This window comes from Oncorhynchus mykiss, chromosome 20 (genome assembly GCF_013265735.2).
Source record: "Oncorhynchus mykiss isolate Arlee chromosome 20, USDA_OmykA_1.1, whole genome shotgun sequence".
Classification (NCBI taxonomy): domain Eukaryota; kingdom Metazoa; phylum Chordata; class Actinopteri; order Salmoniformes; family Salmonidae; genus Oncorhynchus; species Oncorhynchus mykiss.
The window spans coordinates 20,749,881-20,765,174 of NC_048584.1; the positions used below are offsets into that span (position 1 = coordinate 20,749,881).

Genomic DNA, 15,294 nt, shown 5'->3' on the forward strand with positions numbered 1-15,294 from the left:
TGTCAACATTGCTTTATTTCTAATGTTACCCTACTTTATTGTGACTTCAACAGTTTCAATGATCCATTTTATCTGACTTTGGTCACCTCTCTTTTCCATTATTAGGCTGTCCACGATAATCAGATCCTGATTGTGGTTGGAGAGACTGGCTCTGGGAAAACTACCCAGATCACCCAGTACCTGGCCGAGGCGGGCTACTCCGCTCGGGGGAAGATCGGCTGCACTCAGCCCCGTCGTGTGGCAGCCATGTCCGTGGCCAAGAGAGTCTCTGAAGAGTACGGTTGCTGTCTTGGCCAGGAGGTGAGTGAGCAGTTTTAGCTTGGTATTCCTTATAATTTGCTTGTAGACAATGACTTCCCTTTTTGATGGACCTCTCACCTCTCAATTCTTTTCCACACCAGGTGGGCTACACCATCCGTTTTGAGGACTGCACCAGCCCTGAGACGGTGATCAAGTACATGACACATGGTATGCTGCAGAGGGAATGTCTGATAGATCCGGACATGGGTCAGTACACCATCATCATGTTGGACGAGGCCCACGAGAGGACCATCCATACTGACGTGCTCTTTGGTCTGCTCAAGAAGGTATACCTTGTTCATAACAGAACAGTCTAAATATTTCCTTGACTGTGTGTTAATTCCTTTGAATTCTCTCTGTCAATTTCAGACAGTGAAGAAGCGCCCAGACATGAAGCTGATTGTGTCCTCAGCGACACTAGATGCCGTCAAGTTCTCACAGTACTTCTTCGAGGCGCCCATCTTTACCATCCCAGGACGCACTTTCCCAGTGGAGGTGCTCTACTGCAAAGAGCCTGAGACGGACTACCTGGACGCCAGTCTCATCACCGTCATGCAGATCCACCTGACCGAGCCTCCAGGTACGGTTCAAACACGGTTACAATGCATGCATCCGCAAGGACTGAACTCCTTGATTGACATCCGTAGTTAAGGATTCGGCGATCAGTGACTCATTGTCCTCTCTCGCTCCTTGTTTGCAGGTGATGTCCTGGTGTTTCTGACGGGTCAGGAGGAGATTGACACCGCTTGTGAGATCTTGTATGAACGGATGAAGTCTCTGGGACCTGAAGTGCCTGAACTCATCATTCTACCTGTCTACTCTGCGCTGCCAAGCGAGATGCAGACCCGTATCTTTGACCCTGCTCCCCCCGGCAGCAGGAAGGTATCAGTCGTGCCCATCCAAACACAAACCAGAACGGTCCCAAAAACACACACACAATCTCCTGCTGCCACACATGCCCGATATCGGAGGTAGGACTAAGCCTAATCATTTTGTGTTATTTGATTCTGCAGGTAATCATTGCCACTAACATTGCTGAGACGTCTCTGACTATTGATGGGATTTACTATGTGGTGGACCCAGGCTTTGTAAAGCAGAATGTCTACAATTCCAAGACTGGCGTCGACCAATTAGTGGTGACCCCCATATCACAGGTAGGTTGAATAAGACATATGCAGATATCATTATCGTACATGGAGAAGGAACACTGAAAACGTTGAACACCTGCTCTTTCCATGACATTGACCAGGTGAATCCATGTGAAAAGATATGATCCCTTATTGATTTATTTTGTTAAATCCACTTCAATCAGTGTAGATAAATGGGGGGAGACAGGTTAAAGAAGTATTTTTAAGCCTTGGGACAATTTGAGACATGGATTGTGTGTTTGCCATTCAGAGGGTGAGTGGGCAAGACAAAAGATTTAAGTGCTTTTGAACAGGGTATGGTAGTAGGTGCCAGACGCACCGTTTTGTGTCAAGAATTGCAACGCTGCTGGGTTTTTCACACTCCGTGTTCTTTGTGTAGTCCAGAGCATTGACATCCAATCTAAATTAATTGCTTTCTCTATATTTCTCAGGCCCAAGCCAAGCAGCGTTCTGGTAGGGCTGGAAGAACTGGCCCTGGGAAATGCTACCGGCTATTTACAGAGAGAGCCTACAGAGACGAGATGCTCACCAGCAATGTGCCTGAAATCCAGAGAACAAACCTGGCCAGTACCATGCTGTCTCTCAAGGTACGTAACACATACAGCCAGACACTGACTGGCCTACAATGCTTCTGTAACCATGGGCCCTCATTAACAATGCAACACCCTTTTTCTTAAAATATTTGTATATATATTTTCTTGTATTATGCCCCAAGCCCACTCTCTACTGTTTGGAGGACTAGGTGGAAAACATATTGAATGTTAATATATACAGTGCATTCAGAAAGTATTCAGACTTTCCCCTTCCCTTTTTCCACATGTTGTTACGTTACAGCCTTATTCTATATATACACACAGTACCAGTCAAAAGTTTGGACACCTACTCATTCCAGGATTTTTCTTTATTTTTTACTATTTTCTACATTATAGAATAATAGTGAAGACATCAAAACTATGAAAGATCACACATGGAATCATGTAGTAACCAAAAAAATGTTAAATAAATCTAAATATATGATATATTTGACCTTCTTCAAAGTAGCCACCCTTTGCCTTGATGATAGCTTTGCAAACTTTTGGCATTCTCTAAACTAGCTTCACATGGAATGCTTGGACATGACATGGACATGACGTTTGGCATTCAGGTCAAAGAGTTCAATCTTGGTTTCATCAGACCAGAGAATCTTGTTTGTCATGGTCAGAGTCTTTAGGTGCCTATTGGCGTTTGCCAAAAACGTAAAGGCCTGGAAGGTTTATTTCTAATGTTACCCTACTTCATTGTGACTTCAACAGTCAATTTTATCCATTTTATCTGACTTTGGTCCTTCTGGAAGGTTCTCCCATTTCAACAAAGGTACATCGGAGCGCTGTCAGAGTGACCATCGGGTTCTTCGTCACCTCCCTGACCAAGACCCTTCTCCCCCGATTGCTCAGTTTGGCCGGGCAGCCAGCTCTCGGAAGGTCTTGGTGGTTCCAAACACCTTCCATTTAAGATTTTTTTTATTTTTTTATTTTAACTAGGCAAGTCAGTTAAGAACAAATTCTTATTTTCAATGATGGCCTAGGAACAGTGGGTTAACTGCCTGTTCGGGGGCAGAACAACAGATTTGTACCTTGTCAGCTCGGGGGATTTGAACTTGCAACCTTTCGGTTACTAGTCCAACGCTCTAACCACTAGGCTACCCTGCCGCTGAGGCCACTGTGTTCTTGGGAATCTTCAATGCTGCAGAAATGTTTTGGTACCCTTCCCCAGATCGGTGCCTCGACACAATCCTGTCTCAGTGCTCTACAGACAATTCCTTCAACCTCAGGGCCTGGTTTTTGCTCTGACATGCACTGTCAACTGTGGGACCTCATATAGACAGGTGTGTGCCTTTCCAAATCATGTCGAATCAATTGAATTTACCACAGGTGGACTCCAATCAAGTAGTAGAAACATCGCAAGGATGATCAATGGAAACAGGTTGCATGAGTCTCATAGCAAAGGGTCTGAATACTTATGTAAATAAGTTATTTTTTAAAATTAATAATACATTTCAAAAAAATCTATCGTAACAATGTGGAAATAGTCCAGGGGTCTGAATACTTTCCGAATGCACTGTATGTGATATATTTTATTTATTTAGATGTGTGTGCATAAGTGATAATGGCCTCGAATCCGGTGTTTGGAGGATATATTGGCACGGGTGTTAGGCCCTCGACTTTGTCTCGGCCCAGTAAACCATGCCAATATATCCACCAAACACCAGCTTCGAGGGCATTATCACTTTTATACAACTGGTTACCAGCATATTCAAGTAACAATTGACATTTTCATTTTAAAACATTATTTGGGTGAATTTATTTATACCATTTCATCCTTCCACAAGATATAATCCCGACACACATCTAAGGTTGCTACCCAAGCCGGCCAGTCGTTCATTCTATCGGTTCGGTTGCTAGAGTGTTTTTGGGTCGCATCCATAGATACAGAACAGTCATTCGTTCTAAAGGTTCCATTGCCATACTGGCTGGCAACGTTCTTATCCCTTGCTTGCTAGCTAGCCAACTACGGCTAACTTAGTCTCGTCAAAAAGTGCAGCCCAAGCCTCCCGGGTGGCGCAGGTGGTTAAGGGCGCTGTACTGCAGCGCCAGCTGTGCCATCAGGGTTGGCGCCCAGGCTCTGTCGTAACCGGCCGCGACCGGGAGGTCCGTTGGGCGACGCACAATTGGCCTAGCGTCGTCCGGGTTAGGGAGGTCTTGGCCGGTAGGGATGTCCTTGTCTCATCGCGCACCAGCGACTCCGGGCGCAGTGCGCGCTAAACCAAGGTTGCCAGGTGCACGGTGTTTCCTCCGACACATTGGTGCGGCTGGCTTCCGGGTTGGATGCGCGCTGTGTTAAGAAGCAGTGCGGCTTGGTTGGGTTGTGTATCGGAGGACGCATGACTTTCAACCTTCGTCTCTCCCGAGCCCGTACGGGAGTTGTAGTGATAAGACAAGATAGTAGCTACTAAAACAATTGGATACCACGAAATTGGGGAGAAAAAAGGGTCAAATTTAAAATATATATATTTTTTAAAGTGCAGCCAGAATAACTGCAACGTAGCTGCATTTGTTCAAGCGGTTTTCTAGTGACATTTATTTAGATACAATGAGCTAATGAGGTGCAATTTTGCCTGGCATAGAAAATGTGCGCACTCATCAAGACACTGTTGTTCAGAGGAGCTAGCCAACAACACAACCAACAGAATCTCTTCAAACTGAAGCTGGAAAGACTGCAAACTAGCTGCACTTCGTTTTACCTTTTTTGTTTTGACATTTCTTCTGGCCGAGAAACGCCGTCTGCCTGCCTGTCCCGTCCCGACACGTTCATTTCTATGGGACAGCTGGAGATCGAATTTGAATATTGAAACAGTGTTACAAATGTCAGAGAGACAGACACCAAGGTTTATACAAATCTCTGCTGTTGAAAACTAAATGTTAGTCTAAAAGAAATTTGAGAATGTCTAGATGCTTTTTATAGTGGAGATCAAGTTTATAAAGTGCCTGGCTGGGCTGATGAGAAAGTGGATTGCGCAGTCAGATGGAACAGAGTAAATAGGCATTTTAACATCGTAGATTTAGCCAGTGGTAATTTGTGGAATAGACATCAGCTGGAATGCAGTTTTAACCAATCAGCATTCAGGATTAGAACCACCCGTTGTGTGTGTGCATGTACAGTTGAAGCAAAATACATTTAAACTCAGTTTTTGACAATTCCTGACATTTAATCCTAGTTAAAATTCCCTGTCTTCGGTCAGTTAGGATCACCACTTTATTTTAAGAAGGTGAAATGTCAGAATAATAGTAGAGAGAATTATTTATTTATTTCGTCACATTCCCAGTGGGTCAGTAGTTTACATATACTCAATTAGTATTTGGTAGCATTGACTTTAAATTGTTTAACTTGGGTCAAACGTTTCAGGTAGCCTTCCACAAGCTTCCCACTGTGTGTGTGTGTGTGTGTGTGTGTGTGTGTGTGTGTGTGTGTGTGTGTGTGTGTATATCTATATATACAATACAATACTCTGTTCTTCCAATGCCATCCCTTTACTTCCTTCAGGCCATGGGCATCAATGACCTGCTATCGTTTGATTTCATGGACGCTCCACCCATGGAGACGATGATCACAGCCATGGAGCAGCTCTACACTTTAGGGGCTCTGGATGATGAGGGGTTGCTCACTCGACTTGGACGCAGGGTAAGATGGAGTATTGAACAACAAGCGATCTATTCAATGTATTGAAGATGAAAATCCGGCAAGCAATTATATTTGAATTGATGCAGTAGTTGATATGAAAAATTTAAAAACATGTATTAAAATTTGGAAGTTCATGGTCATTGAATTGAGTTAAAATTGACTTGACCCCAACCACAATATTGTTGGAATGAATGTGGTTAAATGTTATACACTCTTCCCCATTCCTCTCCCTCTATGTTTGTATCAGATGGCGGAGTTCCCTCTGGAGCCCATGCTGTGTAAGATGCTGATCATGTCCGTCCACCTGGGCTGCAGTGAGGAGATGCTCACCATCGTCTCCATGCTGTCTGTGCAGAACGTCTTCTACAGGCCCAAGGTACGGCAAATCACCGGTCCATAAATACTGTGTAACCATGGCTATGTCTAGGCCAGTGTGTTATCTGAAATATTACATAAAAACCATGCACGGATAAAATAAATAACCTTCTGCAGCTCTACAATGATGGTAGCTATTCAAATTAGAATACTGTAGTCTGGCTTTTTTATGGCAGTTTTGGAGCAGTGGCTTTTTCCTGGCTGAGTGGCCTTTCAGGTTGTTGATATAGGACTCGTTTTACTGTGGATATAGATACTAGAAAAGTATCTATATCCACAGTAAAACGAGTCCTACATCAAAAAAGTATCTAGAAAAGTATCTATATCCACAGTAAAACAAGTCCTATATCAACAACCTGAAAGGCCACTCAGCAAGGAAGAAGCCACTTCTCCAAAACTGCCATAAAAAAGACAGACTACAGTTTGCAACTGCACATGGGGACAAAGATTGTACTTTTTTGAGAAATGTCCTCTGGTCTGATGAAACAAAAATAGAACTGTTTGGCCATAATGACCTTGGAAGAAAAAGGCGAAGAACACCATACCAACCATGAAGCATGGGGGGTGGCAGCATGGGGGGTGGCAGCATCATGTTGTGGGGGTGCTTTGCTGCAGCATCTTTTTTGTTGTGAATTTTTTCTCCCCAATTTCGTGGTATCCAATTGTTAGTAGCTACCATCTTGTCTCATCGCTACAACTCCCGTACGGGCTCAGAGAGACGAAGGTTGAAAGTCACGTGTCCTCCGATACACAACCCAACCAAGCCACACTGCTTCTTAACACAGCGCGCATCCAACCCGGAAGCCAGCCGTACCAATGTGTCGGAGGAAACACTGTGCACCTAGCAACCTTAGTTAGCGCGCACTGCGCCCGGCCTGCCACGAGTCGCTGGTGCGCGATGAGACAAGAATATCCCAAGCCCTCCCTAACCCGGACGACGCTAGGCCAATTGTGCGTCGCCCCACGGACCTCCCGGTCGCAGACGGTTACGACAGAGCCTGGGCGCGAACCCAGAGAGTCTCTGGTGGCACAGCTGGCGCTGCAGTACAGCGCCCTTAACCGCTGCGCCACCCAGGAGGCCTCCTCCAGTATCTTCACAAGGTCCTTTGCTGTTGTTCTGGGATGGATTTGCACTTTTCGCACCAAAGTACGTTCATCTCTAAGAGACAGAAATCATCTCCTTCCTTAGCGGTATGAGGCTGGTGGTCCCATGGTGTTTATACTTGCGTACTATTGTTTGTACAGATGAACGTGGTACCTTCAGGCATTTGGAAATTGCTCTTGTGGAGGTCTACAAGTTTTTTTTCTGAGGCTGATTTCTTTAGATTTTCCCATGATGTCAAGCAAAGAGGCACTGAGTTTGAAGGTAGGCCTTGAAATACATCCACATGTCCACCTCCAATTGACTCAAATGATGTAAATTAGCCTATCAGAAGCATCTTAAGCCATGACAGAATTATCTGGATTTTTCCAAGCTGTTTAAAGGCACAGTCACCTTAGTGTATGTAAACTTCTGACCAACTGGGATTGTGATACAGTGAAATAATCGACTTGTGTCATGCACAAAATAGATGTCTTAACCAACTTGCCAAAACTATAGTTTGTTAACAAGAAATTTGTGGAGTGGTTGCAAAACAAGTTTTAATGACTACAACCTAAGTGTACAGTCATAGCCAAAAGTTTTGAGAACGACACAAATATTAATTTCCACAAAGTTTGCTGCTTCAGTGTCTTTCAATATTTTTGTCAGCTGTTACTATGGAATACTGAAGTATAATACAAGCATTTCATGAGTGTCAAAGGCTTTTATTGACAATTACATGAAGTTGAAGAGTCAATTTTTGCAGTGTTGACCCTTCTTTTTCAAGACCTTTGCAATTTGCCCTGGCATGCTGTCAATTAACTTCTGGGCCACCGTTTGTCAGAATTTGTGGGGTTTTGTTTGTCCACCCGCCTCTTGAGGATTGACTACAAGTTCTCAATGGGATTAAGGTTTTAGGAGTTTCCTGGCCATGGACCCAAAATATATTGATGTTTTGTTCCCCAAGCCACTAAGTTATCACTTTTTCCTTATGGCAAGGTGCTCCGTCATGCTGGAAAAGGTATTGTTCGTCACCAAACTGTTCCTGGATGGTTGGGAGAAGTTGCTCTCGAAGGATGTGTTTTTGTGAGTGAGCCCACTCCCTTGGCTGAGAAGCAACCCCACACATGAATGGTGTCAGGATGCTTTACTGTTGGCATGACACAGGACTGATGGTAGCGCTCACCCTATCTTCTCCGGGCAAGCTTTTTTCCGGATGCCCCAAACATTCGGAAAGGGGATTCATCAGAGAAAATTACTTGACCTCAGTCCTCAGCAGTCCAATCCCTGTACCTTTTGTAGAATATCAGTCTGTCCCTGATGTTTTTCCTGGAGAGAAGTGGCTTCTTTGCTGCCCTTCTTGACACCAGGCCATCCTCCAAAAGTAATCGCCTCAATGCGTGCAGATGCATTCCAGTCTGTTATTCGTACTCAATCAGCATGACAGTGATCTCCAACCTTGTCCTTGTCAACACTCACACCTGTGTTAACCTCTCTGGGATATGTGGGACGGTAGCATCCCACCTCGCCAACAGCCAGTGAAAGTGCGTGTTTGGCACAATTTGGCCAAATTCAAAACAACAATCTCATAATTAAAATTCCTCAATCATACAAGTATTTTACACCATTTTAAAGATACAATTCTCGTTAATCCAGCCAGTGTCTGATTTCAAAATACTTTACAGCGAAAGCACCACAAACGATTACGTTAGGTAATCGCAGAAAAACACAGCCATATTTCAGTCACAAAAAGCACAAATGGAGGTAAAATGAATCACTAACCTTTGATGATCTTCATCAGATGACACTCATAGGACTTCATGTTACACAATACATGTATGTTTTGTTCGATAAAGTGCATATTTATATAAAAAAAATCACATTTCATATTGGCACGTTACGTTCAGTAGTTCTAAAACATGCGATTGTGCAGAGAGCCACATCTATTTACAGAAATACTCATTATAAATGTTGATGAAAATATAACTAATATACATGAAAGTAGAGATATACTTCCCCTAAAGGCAACCACTGTGTCAGATTTCAAAAAAACTTTACGGAAAAAGCAAACCATGCAATAATCTGAGTACAGCTTTCAGACAACAAAGCAGCCAAAAAGATATCCGCCATATTGGGTAGTCAACATTAGTCATAAATAGCATTATAAATATTCACTTTCCTTTGATGATCTTCATCAGAATGGACTCCCAGGAATCGCAGTTCCACAATAAATGTTTGTTTTGTATGATAATGTCCATCATTTATGTCCAAGTAGCTTCTTTTGTTAGGGCGTTTGGGAAACAAATCCAAAAGCGCGTTCAGGTCTGTTGCAGCCCGTAGAAACTTGTCAAACTAAGTATAGAATCAATCTTTATGATGTTTTTTATCATAAATCTTCAATAATGTTCCAACCGGAGAATTCATATGTCTGTAGAAAAGCAATGGAACGAGAGCTAACTCTCTTGTGACCGCGCCTCAGAGCCTGTGGCAATCTGCCAGACACCTGGCTCAAACAGCCCTTATGAGCCCCCACTTCACAGTAGAATCCTCAAACAAAGTTCTTGACTGTTGACATCTAGTGGAAGACGTAGGAAGGGCAACAACCCCACTGTATCTACAATAGGGGCAGAGTTAAAAAAAAAAAAAAAATACAAGCCTCAGATTTCCCACTTCCTGGTTGGATTTTTCTCAGGTTTTCGCCTGCCATATAAGTTCTGTTTTACTCACAGACATCATTCAAACAGTTTTCTATCCAATACTACTAATAATATGCATATATTAGCATCTTGGACTGAGTAGCAGGCAGTTTACTCTGGGAAACTTATTTATCCAAGCTACTCAATAATGCCCCCCTGTCACCAAGAAGTTAACGAGAGAATCACTGACATGATGTCAGCTGGTCCTTTTGTGGCAGGGCTGAAATGCAGTGGAAATGTTTTTGGGGGGATTCAGTTCATTTGCATGGCAAATAGGGGCTTTGCAATTAATTGCAATTCATCTGATCACTCTTCATAATAGTCTGGAGTATATGCAAATTGCCATCATAAAAACAGAGGCAGCAGGCTTTGTGAAAATATATATTTGTGTCATTCTCAACTTTTGGCCACGACTATGTAAACTTTCTACTTCAACTGTATATACAGTATATATTATATAACACACACACTACCGTTAAAGTTTGGGGTCACTTAGGAATGTCCTTGTTTTTGAAATATATATTTTCAAATGTCCATTAAAAGAACATAAAATTGATCAGAAATAAAGTGTAGACATTGTTAATGTTGTAAATGACTATTGTAGCTGGAAACGGCTGATTTATGAAATATCTACAGAGGCCTATTATCAGCAACCATCACTCCTGTGTTCCAATGGCACGTTGTGTTAGCTAATCCAAGTTTATCATTTTAAAAGGCTAATTTGTTATTAGAAAACCCTTTTGCAATTATGTTAGCACAGCTGAAAACTGTTGTTCTGATTAAAGAAGCAATAAAACTGGCCTTCTTTAGACTAGTTGAGTATGTGGAGCATCAGCATTTGTGGGTTCGATTACAGACTCAAAATGGCCAGAAACAAAGAACTCTCTTCTGAATCTCATCAGTCTATTCTTGTTCTGAGAAATGAAAGCTATTCCATGCGAGAAATTGCCAAGAAACTGAAGATCTTGTACAACGCTGTGTACTACTCCCTTTACAGAACAGCGCAAACTGGCTCTAACCAGAATAGAAAGAGGAGTGGGAGGCCATTGTGCGCATGCACCCTCTGTAGGATTAGAATACCCTTGGGCAGGGGGTGGTTTATGGGTTTACAACAAGAATCAACTGCTGTCACAGCTGTCACATTTGTTGATGGTGGTGAATTATGGTTGACTGACTTTCCTAACTTGTCATATGTTGCTTGACATCTCCAACCATAATGAGACAGTTGTAGCCTAATGTGATTTAATGTTGATCAGTTGGTGGCCAGTCCTTATAGTAATTGTATTATCTGGTGCCCCAGGACAAGCAGCAGATGGCAGACCAGAAGAAGGCTAAGTTCCACCAGGCTGAGGGAGACCACCTTACTCTGCTGGCTGTCTATAACTCCTGGAAGAACAACAAGTTCTCCAACCCCTGGTGCTTTGAGAACTTCATCCAGGCCCGTTCCTTGCGCAGAGCCCAGGATATCCGCAAACAGATGCTGGGTATCATGGACAGGTAGGACACTCATCATAAGCATATGTAATTAATACTATATCCGGCAAAGTTCTCAAATGGTAGCTTTACTTGTGAGTCATATTAATCCTGTGACTCAAAGAAGCAATCTCTAGGGCCTAAATTTAACCTTATCTACAGTGCATTCGGAAAGTATTCAGACCCCTTGACTTTTTCCACCTTCTGTTATGTTACATCTTCTTCTGAAATGTATTCCATTAGTTTTTTTTCCTCGTCAATCTACACACAATACCCCATAATGACAATGCAAAAACAGGTTTTTAGAATGTTTAGCAGATTTATTAAAAATAAAGACCTGAAATATCACATTTACATAAGTATTCAGAGCCTTTACTCAGTACTTTCTTGATGCACCTTTGGCAGAAATTACAGCCTTGAGTCTTCTTGGGTATTTACACATTTTCAGGTCTCTCCAAAGATGTTCGATCGGGTTCAAGTCGGGGCTCTTGCTGGGCCACTCAAGGACATTCCAAAACTTGTCCCAAAGCCACTCTTTCATTGTCTTGGCTGTGTGCTTTGAGTCGTTGTCCTGTTGGAAGGTGAACCTTCGCACCCGTCTGAGGTCCTGAGTGCGCTGGTGCAGGTTTTCATCAAGGATCTCTCTCTGTACTTTACTCCGTTCATCTTTCCCTCGATCCGGAGTAGTTTCCCTGACACTGAAAACATTCCCACAGCATGATGCTGCCACCACCATGCTTCACCGTAGGGATGGTGCCAGGTTTCCTCCAGATGTGACGCTTGGCATTCAGGCCAAAGAGTTCAATCTTGGTTTCATTAGACCAGAGGAACTTGTTGGCCAACTCCAAGCAGGCTGTCATGTGCCTTTTTACCGAGGGGTGGTTTCCATCCACTCTACCATAAAGGCCTGATTGGTAGAGTGCTGCAGAGATGGGAGAACCTTCCAGAAGAACAGCCATCTCCACAGAGGAACTCTGGAGCTTTGTCAGAGTGACCATCGGGTTCTTCGTGGTTCCAAACTACTTGATTTTTAAGAATGATGGAGGCCACTGTTCTTGGGGACCTTCAATGCTGCAGGAATTATTTGGTACGCTTCCTCAGATCTGTGCCTCAACACAATCCTGTCTCGGAGCTCTACGGACAATTCCTTTCACCTCATGGCTTGGTTTTTGCTCTGACATGCACTGTCAAACGTGGGACCTTGTATAGACAAGTGTGTGCCTTTCTAAATGTCCAGTCAATTTAATTTTACCACAGGTGGACTCCAAGTTGTAGAAACAACAACAAAGGTATTTCTCTTTTTTTGATTTTTAATACTTTTCAAAAAATTCTAAAAAGCTGTTTTCGCTTTGTCATTATGGGGTATTGTGTGTAGATTGATGAGGAAAATAATAATTGTAATACGTACAAAAATATAAATGCAACATGCGACAAATTCAAATTCATGGATTATCTTGGCAAAGGAGAAATGCTCTCTAACAGTGATCTAAACAAATATGTGCACAAAATTTGAGAGAAATTAGTATTTTGTGCATATAGAACATTTCTAGGATCTTATTTCAGCTCCTGAAAAATGCACTTTTAGCATTTATATTTTTGTTCAGTTTACTTCATAGAAAATCTACAGGCCTTACTGTATCAATATGTCAGACATAGGACGCCAATAATTCACCTTTACTTTGACCTGTTTTATCAGGCATAAACTGGACATGGTGTCTTGTGGCAAGGCCACAGTGCGCATACAGAAGGCCATCTGCAGTGGTTTCTTCCGGAACGCAGCCAAAAAGGATCCCCAGGAGGGCTACCGTACGCTCATTGACCAGCAGGTGGTGTACATCCACCCCTCCAGTTCCCTGTTCAACCGCCAGCCTGAGTGGTGAGTCTATACCCGTGGGGGTTATAGGCATAGTCTCAAGTTTACATTGACATTCGTCAATTGTTACTCGTAAAAGTTTTTGACATCCTTGCCTCTATGTAGTAGAGTCATTGTATAGATCAAACATTTTTGGAAAGTAAAGAGTACTGTATAAGTTTATAGACTGATAGTTTTTAAATATATATGATCAGGCAATAGAGCTCCAGAAAGGTTAAAAACGTGCTCTTCTGTACACTAATTTCCCCCACTCCTTTCATCCCCATATTGCCAGGTTAGTGTACCATGAGTTGGTGCTGACCACTAAGGAGTACATGAGGGAGGTGACCACCATTGACCCACGCTGGCTGGTAGAGTTCTCGCCGGCCTTTTTCAAAGTGGCCGATCCCACGCGTCTCAGCAAACAGAAGAAGATGCAGCGCCTCGAGCCCCTCTACAACCGTTACGAGGAGCCCAACGCTTGGAGAATCTCCCGTGCCTTTCGCAGGAAGTAGAGGTGTATCCCTATACCCTTACACACAGGCTCACACCACAGCAGGAGAGAGAGGGAGACTGTCCTTGACAACTGGTTGAGAAATACCCCGTCCATTGTTCCTTGCTGTGTTCCTTCCGAGTCATTTGGCTTCATGGTCAATGTCAGTTAACTTACCTCCCATCAGACAGATAATCAAGTGCCCATATATTACCAAAAAGTTTTTTTTTTGTCCAATGTATAAATTATCTCAAAACAGAACATTACGGATTCCCTCAAAGAAAATGACCATTAAGTGATTAGGAAGGAGACTGGACACTTTAAGTGGGCAGTAATCTGATCAGTCAGTGGAAGTCTGTTTGTTTATGAGGACACAATGCTCAGAGTCCATTTAGTCTAGAGGTCTCATGTAATATAGTTTATATCTAGGGAAATGGATCGGACTTTGATTGTGGTCAACAATTACCAGATCTGTGGTTTTATTAAGATGACGGAAATGTAAGCGAACTGAAATGAGTGATATCTAAATGACCATATTTTTCCATATTAAATATTGGATGGTCTCATGTCTGCTGATTTTTGTCTTGTTGCTGTTATAATTAAACTGTCTTGGTCCGCCAATGATGGGAATGGAAAGTATAGTACAGACAAGTTACAGAATTGGCCCTTGCAGAACTACCATCAAAAGTCAACTGATTTTAATTTCTGAATGTTCAGGTGTCCCATTACAGCTGTGTGCAGATACAGTGCATTTGGAAAGTATTCAAACCCCTTGACTTTTTCCACATTTCGTTATGTTACAGCCTTATTCTAAAATGGATTAAATCGTTTTTTTCCCTCATCAATCTATGCACAATACCACATAATGACAAAGCAAAAACAGGTTTTTAGAAATGTCTGCACATTTATATAAAACAAAAAGAAACTGAAATAACATTTACATAAGTATTTAGACCCTTTACTCACCACTTTGTTGAAGAACCTTTGGCAGCGATTACAGTCTCGAGTCTTCTTGGGTATGACGCTACAAGCTTGGCACACCTGTATTTGGGGAGTTTCTCCCATTCTTCTCTGCAGATCCTCTCAAGCTCTGTCAGGTTGGATGGGGAGTGTTGCTGCACAGCTATTTTCAGGTCTCTCCAGATATGTTTGATTGGGTTCAAGTCTGGGCTCTGGCTGGACTGTGTGCTTATGGTCATTGTCCTGTTGGAAGGTAAAACCTTTGACCCAGTCTGAGGTACTGAGCACTCTGGAGCAGGTTTTCATCAAGGATCTCGCTGTCATTTGCTCCGTTCATCTTTCCCTTGATCCTGACTAGTCTCCCCTGCCGCTGAAAAACATCCCCACAGCATGATGCTGCCACCACCATGCTTCACCATAGGGATGGTGCTAGCTTTCCTCCAGACGTGACATGACTCATGGCATTCAGGCCAAAGAGTTCAATCTTTGTTTCATCAGACCAGAGAATACTTTTTGTCATGGTCTGAGAGTCCTATAGCAACAATAAAGCACCCCCACACTATAACACAACCTCCTCCATGCTTTACGGTGGGAAATACACATGCCGAGATCATCCGTTCACCCACAGCGCATCTCACAAAGACACGGCGGTTGGAACCAAAATTCTCCAATTTGGACTCCGAACCAAAGGTCACATT

The 15,294-nt window shown here is 42.9% G+C and overlaps 1 protein-coding gene across 2 annotated transcripts in view; it reads left to right on the plus strand.

Annotated features, from left to right (window-relative positions):
- LOC110499111 (ATP-dependent RNA helicase DHX8) overlaps nucleotides 1–14,202 on the plus strand; it is a 28,651-nt gene extending 14,449 nt beyond the window's left edge. For both annotated transcript variants that reach the window (XM_021576024.2, XM_036955958.1), the window contains 11 exons: nucleotides 106–300; nucleotides 402–587; nucleotides 670–880; nucleotides 1,001–1,182; nucleotides 1,314–1,454; nucleotides 1,880–2,035; nucleotides 5,529–5,666; nucleotides 5,914–6,042; nucleotides 11,119–11,315; nucleotides 12,988–13,167; nucleotides 13,439–14,202. In XM_021576024.2, coding sequence (XP_021431699.1) covers nucleotides 106–300; nucleotides 402–587; nucleotides 670–880; nucleotides 1,001–1,182; nucleotides 1,314–1,454; nucleotides 1,880–2,035; nucleotides 5,529–5,666; nucleotides 5,914–6,042; nucleotides 11,119–11,315; nucleotides 12,988–13,167; nucleotides 13,439–13,658 — 1,935 coding nt within the window. In that variant the 3' untranslated portion in view covers nucleotides 13,659–14,202. The remainder of the gene's footprint in view (nucleotides 1–105; nucleotides 301–401; nucleotides 588–669; nucleotides 881–1,000; nucleotides 1,183–1,313; nucleotides 1,455–1,879; nucleotides 2,036–5,528; nucleotides 5,667–5,913; nucleotides 6,043–11,118; nucleotides 11,316–12,987; nucleotides 13,168–13,438) is intronic.
- Nucleotides 14,203–15,294: the final 1,092 nt, after the last annotated feature.